Here is a 6,000-nt window from a genome sequence, read left to right on the forward strand (position 1 = left end):
TCCTTTTCAAAATCAAAGCCAAACCATTCTTCTGCCATCTTTGTCTCTGCCTCTCTAGGTCAGCCATTTAAACTGGACCCCAAATCTGCTCATAGAAAATTGAAAGTGTCTCATGATAACTTGACGGTGGAACGTGATGAAACATCCTCCAAAAAGAGTCACACACCAGAGCGATTCACGAGCCAGGGGAGCTACGGAGTAGCTGGCAACGTGTTCATTGACAGCGGGCGGCATTACTGGGAAGTGGTCATAAGCGGGAGTACGTGGTATGTATATAAAAATATATGTGAAAAGAATCACTAGTTCACACCGTGCAGGTCCTGACACAGTTTCTCTGATAGAGACCAGTAGCAGAGGCATGGGAAACAGTACAGGAGCAGGACAAGCATATACTTTCACATCGTTTGTCAGACTATTTTCCCAGTCTTCAGCACTTTTGGACTCTGGAACTAAATCTGCCAGATAGAGCATCTTTATATTTAGCGGCCTTCACAGGACTTTTACTCCATGTCCGGGGATGGTTGGTTTTTGAACCCACATACAGTACGTTTTAAGATTTTAGTGAATTGGAGAGCTTAGAAAGTTTCATCTTGTTTATACAATAGAGCGAACTTTGTAAGTGTGATCATTTCTTTACTAAACGTGAAAGATCTTAGCGTCCTTCAGTAAGAAAAAAAAAATAAGTATGAGGACAATCTGATGATCCAGTTTCACAGGGGTGGAGGTCAGATTTGCTTCTGGGGAGGGGGCGCGGAGCAGCAGAGCTGTAGGTCTGTGCCCCAGGGTACGAAGCAAGGGGCAGGAAATGGAGGATTGCATTCCTCCGCTCCTCAATGATCCTCTGTGTCATACAGGGGTGGATTTCAGGGGCCCTTTAGTCAGTGGAAGAGATGTCATCCTTTGGGATTCAAAGGCAGCAGTCATGATGGAGGTTAATGGAGTGGAAAAATCAGTAAGGTCTTCGGGTATGCCCACTGTCTCAAACAAGAAAAATGCTGTTTACCTGTGCCAACGCTAAGGAATGGAAATAGAGTAACTTATGGCACATTAATCTCTGTTGGTTGAAAGCCCAACAAATACTGCAGTGTCTCTAGAACGTGAGGAACTTTTACATTTCTGTTATATATGAGAAATCAGGTATTTGCCCCCGGTGTCCATTAATGAGAACATTTTCACAATCCTTTTACCCTGCACATCTTGCCATAAATTATGGTTTGCAGAGCAAATGTCTTCACCTACAATTGCTTCACTTGGCCCAAAACCCACTCTCAAAAATGCTCATTTGAATCTAAAAACCACACCAACATCTGGCAAAACATATTTGGGAATGGCAAAAATGTTTTTTTTAATGTGTCCTTTGATGTTTACTCTTGCATTCCTTCTTCTGGGCCATATATTAAAGGAGCAAGGAGAGCTCAGATTAGCTGACAGATAGCAGTGTATTTTAAAATCAATGAATTCCTCTGTATTCATCTGTTTGGAAGTGGAAGTTTGAGGCCCAGTGATTTAAACTCTGAGTTGCTGAGTACTCAACAATCTTCCTTTTGAATACCAGAGGCGAGTGCTCCAAAAAATTACCATAGCAGCCAAACTACAAACAATACGAGGGACAATAAAGTTTCCCTGACCTCTCAGACCCCTAAGAGAAATGGGGAAAAACATTAATTAAGCCTGTGCAGATACTGCAGTGAAACATCACTTAATTAGAACTTAACCAGCAGAAGTAAGAGGCTGGGGCATTCCAATGAGTCCTCTGGAGTTTGACGTCACTGAGAGACAAACGTGGCAGGAAGCATTTGTTTCCTTGAGTTGTTTTTTTTGTTTTCCAGGTATGCCATTGGTATTTCCTACAAGTCAGCGCCAAAGCACGAGTGGATCGGCAAGAATTCTGCCTCCTGGGTGCTGTGCCGCTGCAATAACACGTGGGTGGTGCGGCACAACAGCAAAGAAATCCCCATCGAGCCAGCGCCTCATCTCCGGCGGGTCGGGATTTTGCTGGACTATGACAACGGTTCCCTTGCTTTTTACGATGCTTTGAACTCCCTACACCTTTACACTTTTGACATTACATTTGGGCAGCCGGTGTGCCCCACGTTCACTGTGTGGAATAAGTGTTTGACCATTATAACTGGCTTGCCTATCCCTGACCACCTAGACTCCTCCGAGCAGCTCGCATGACTGCTAAAAGCCAAAAGGTAGGATGACGCATCTTCCCAGGGCGGCCAGGCGGCTGCCCACAGGAGCTTGCCCGGAGCTGGTGGATCGCGCAGCATCCCGGCCGTCACTGCCCAATCCGGCCAGAACTGAAAGGGGGAGAATATCTCTTTACAGTGTACTTTGTACGGAAGGACAAAAAGTGGCTTTAATAATATCTTAGAACGTTCTTTTGAAGTTGGTTTTGTTTGGTTGGTTTTGTATTTAGTCTCTTACAGGAAGATTTATAAATTATTTATAAAAACAAAAAAAAAAAAGAGAGAGAGAAGGGAAAGCCTGGTTTGGACACCTGGAAAATGACTTATTTGTTTTGCACATTGACGGTCCTATTAATTAAAGTTTCATCAGCCCTTTACATCATTTTATTTTACAGTGGATAAAAGCAGGAAATTGGAAGGATGAAAACTGCGCAGTGGACAAGTCAGTATACTGCAGGTTTTATTCGTGCCAATACTAGTGCTCTCATTACCAGTCTTACTGAGTGTGAGATCTCCTAATTTCTACTTTGCACATGGGAGGGTGCAGACCAAAAAGAACAAAAATAAACAAGTGAGGAAGTGCAGGTAGCCAACACAGCAAAAGAAGAAATTTTAATTTACTTCTGTTCACAGGGCAGTGCTCTCTCTGTTCATAAAAAAACCATGTGGAATATCTCCTAGAAATGTGAGTGGATAAATCATCTGGTGATTTATTTTATTGATGGCAGCCTTCCCATCTACCAGCGTTTCGCCTTCATCTTTGGGAAACATTGTAGAATCACTGAGGATGTGAAAGACTGGTACCATCTCTGAGAATCAGCAACACTGGAGGAGAGCAGCCAATCCAAGGTCTGACTGTAGACTAATTTGATAAAGCACAGCATCATTTAAGGATTGATTGTAATGGAAGATGTCGTGGTTCTGATGGTAGACATGAATGCTTATTGCTGATTTTACAAGGTTCAACATAGCAAGCCCAGCCAACAACTCGGAAATGACATATGCGCCACTTTACCATTGATTTTAAATTAAATACAAATGTTTCATTGTCATATATTATGTAGTCTCTATAACAAAGCAAGGAAATCTGTTTTACATGGGCTGTATGGAGAAACACTGCAGCTGGGGTTTGCTCATAGTTATCATTGTCCTGGGTTGTTTGGGAAAGCACAGTTCGCTTTGTGAATGAGGAGTAAATAACAAGTTTTCAGCAGCAGTAGGAATCTGCACGGGCAGCCCCTACGTTCATCCTGGTGTTGGTGGATGAACTTCAGTGAAGGCAATAGAGGTTGTACCTACTTTATCTCAAAGCTGATCAGGTGCATGTTTTTTCTTTTCCTTCTGCAGAATAGAAGCCCTTTGTAATTACTACAATGCTTATGTATAAATGATCATTTTGGGAGATGCTTGAGGCATATGACAACTTTAAAAGAATGTTTTTCTTACAGTGTTTTGTTGTTACTATGCAAGTGGTGAAAATCTGCCTGTGTAGAAAGAGGATAAATTGAATACCGGCTTTAAGAAAAGATTTGCTCAGTAATTTATAACCATGCTTTAGGTGTCTTTTGAAAAGGATGCCTTAATGCACTTTGTTCACTAGTGGGTCCAAACTAAAATGGTCCCAAGCTCAGCTTCAGATTTTTTAAATACTGATTCTCCAGGTACCAAGCTGTACTACAGTTTGCCTTATGATGATGCAGAAAACTTATGAGCAAGATGAGGAATACATACATGCCTATTTGTTTTTTTCCTTTTTTTTAATAGAAAATAAATGCCTATCCATGTTCCTTTGATTCCCCTTTACATGCCCTGCTAAATGCTGAATTAAATGGAGAAAAGTCTGACAGTATGTTGCTGGTACCATGGCTTTCAGCTGAGGCAGCATCCCATGGTTCACAGGTAGGAGCCACTGATCTTTCCAGAGTTGACATAAATAAGCAAAAATGTGTACATATAGTGAACTGCAGTGTTTATCATAGTGTTTTAATAATAAAGAAATGTATACCCTCAAAAATGAAAAAGTAAATAAATCCCCAAACATTACATTTTATAATCGATCACAATGCTACTAATACAGTCTGAAGTACGTTGCCCAGATGATCTGGCCTGGGATGTTTGGAAGGTAGCTGAGATGGCATGAAAATTATTATAATGAGTTTACAGGAGACGACTGATGCAAAACAGTGATAAAAAGATGCAGAAGGAAAGGAGTTTTAATGTAGGATTATTGCCAAGCTTCTGCCTAAAAGGAAAGGGTATATTACCAAAGTACACATGGCAAGGCTGTGTATCTTCTCTTTTGCCAGAAATATTAAATCTAGAAGCTGATTTCAGTAGTGGACAAACTGAAAACACTGTTCAGTGTTTGGCCGTACAATCTTGGCAGAGATTGAGCTGGATGGAAGTAACACCATGAATTTGGAAAGATCCCCGGTGATCTCACCTATTTTCATTGTAAAGATAGACCGTGAGTCTAAAGACAGATCATGGTTTTGGCCAATGGAAAAGGAATGGTCTGTTATCTACAGGCCTTGATGTATCATTTTTATTTTAACACAGAATGCTTCATTTGGAGCTAAGCCACATTTCTCCAGTGGACTATTCATTCAGTCAGTACTTTTTGTGCATATATGTGTATACATGTATACGTATGTATGGGTACACACACACACCAGTATATGCACAAATATAGTGTGTAATTTGTGTATATGCATACATACATATATACACACACAGACTGAGAGTAATTAGTCAGGTGTTCTTTTTTTGCTTGTTTCTCAGACAATTTCATATTCTGTGTGACTATGAGGAAACAAGTTTGCTATGAATGATATTCTTCTGGACATTTTTTTAATGAACAAAATCTGTTTATTTTACAATACTTGATTCAATGCCTGATTAATCAATAAAAACATCCATTCAGAAATGTAGCTTCTGTGGTCTGTGGCATTTTACATGGTCCGTAGTAATCAATTGAAATCTGGGGGAACGGTAATCCTCGTGTAAAAATAAAACATGGTCCTTTAATGTAGCGTGCAGTCTTAGATGAGGAGTTTCCCCTGATTTTTGAAAGTTTTGTGACTAGGAATGAGGTAGCATTGAATAATGCCATGTTTAAGAAAGGCAGATTTTTGAGGTAATAGTCTGCTGAGATGCAAGCAATGAATGTAGTAGATAAAGCCTGTGTTGGTATAATGATTGTTTCAAAGGTGTATTTAAAACCCAAGTTGGGATTCAGCGGAGTTAGAGCAAACTGTAGGACAATCTCTTTAGAAGACAGTAGCATTGGCTCAGAGTAGTCAAAGCTCTTGTCTAGCTTGAGGTAGTGAAACGGCGGGGGACTTCGTTCTCTCTGAGGCCAGATAAGATTTTCCATGTGTTAGGCTCCCATGTGTTAATGCATGCCTAATGGGGAAAAAGTCATTCAGGAATGTGCTGTATGTCATAAATTATTTAGTAGACTGTCTCCAGCCCAGTGTAGTTTCCTGTTGTTGGCTTTCAGAGAGCACTGAGAGAGCTGAAGTTGCTGCATTTTCTGCCAGGAGTTTATTCTTTGTCTGCTTTGGGTATCCCATTTCTCAATTGCTCAGCGAAGAGACCCCCACTGAGCAGTGGGTCCCAAGGGTAGGAAGCATAAAAATCCCTCAGGTGTGGGTACAGTGCGAAAAGCTGGAAATCGGCAAGTACAGGTGAAAACACATGCACGTTCTTCGTTATATTAGCAATAGTAGGTCACTAAACAGCAGTGTGCATCATCTGTTTTAATCCTGCATCTTAATTGCAAAGACTATATTCTTTCCATGTTAGA

At 40.8% G+C, this 6,000-nt stretch overlaps 1 protein-coding gene across 2 annotated transcripts in view; it reads left to right on the forward strand.

Annotated features, from left to right (window-relative positions):
• Window positions 1–5,332, forward strand: part of MID1 (midline 1) — a 151,430-nt gene extending 146,098 nt beyond the window's left edge. For both annotated transcript variants that reach the window (XM_076357719.1, XM_076357710.1), the window contains exons 9-10: window positions 59–266; window positions 1,830–5,332. In XM_076357719.1, coding sequence (XP_076213834.1) covers window positions 59–266; window positions 1,830–2,178 — 557 coding nt within the window. In that variant the 3' untranslated portion in view covers window positions 2,179–5,332. The remainder of the gene's footprint in view (window positions 1–58; window positions 267–1,829) is intronic.
• Window positions 5,333–6,000: the final 668 nt, after the last annotated feature.

This window comes from Aptenodytes patagonicus, chromosome 1, assembly GCF_965638725.1.
Source record: "Aptenodytes patagonicus chromosome 1, bAptPat1.pri.cur, whole genome shotgun sequence".
Classification (NCBI taxonomy): domain Eukaryota; kingdom Metazoa; phylum Chordata; class Aves; order Sphenisciformes; family Spheniscidae; genus Aptenodytes; species Aptenodytes patagonicus.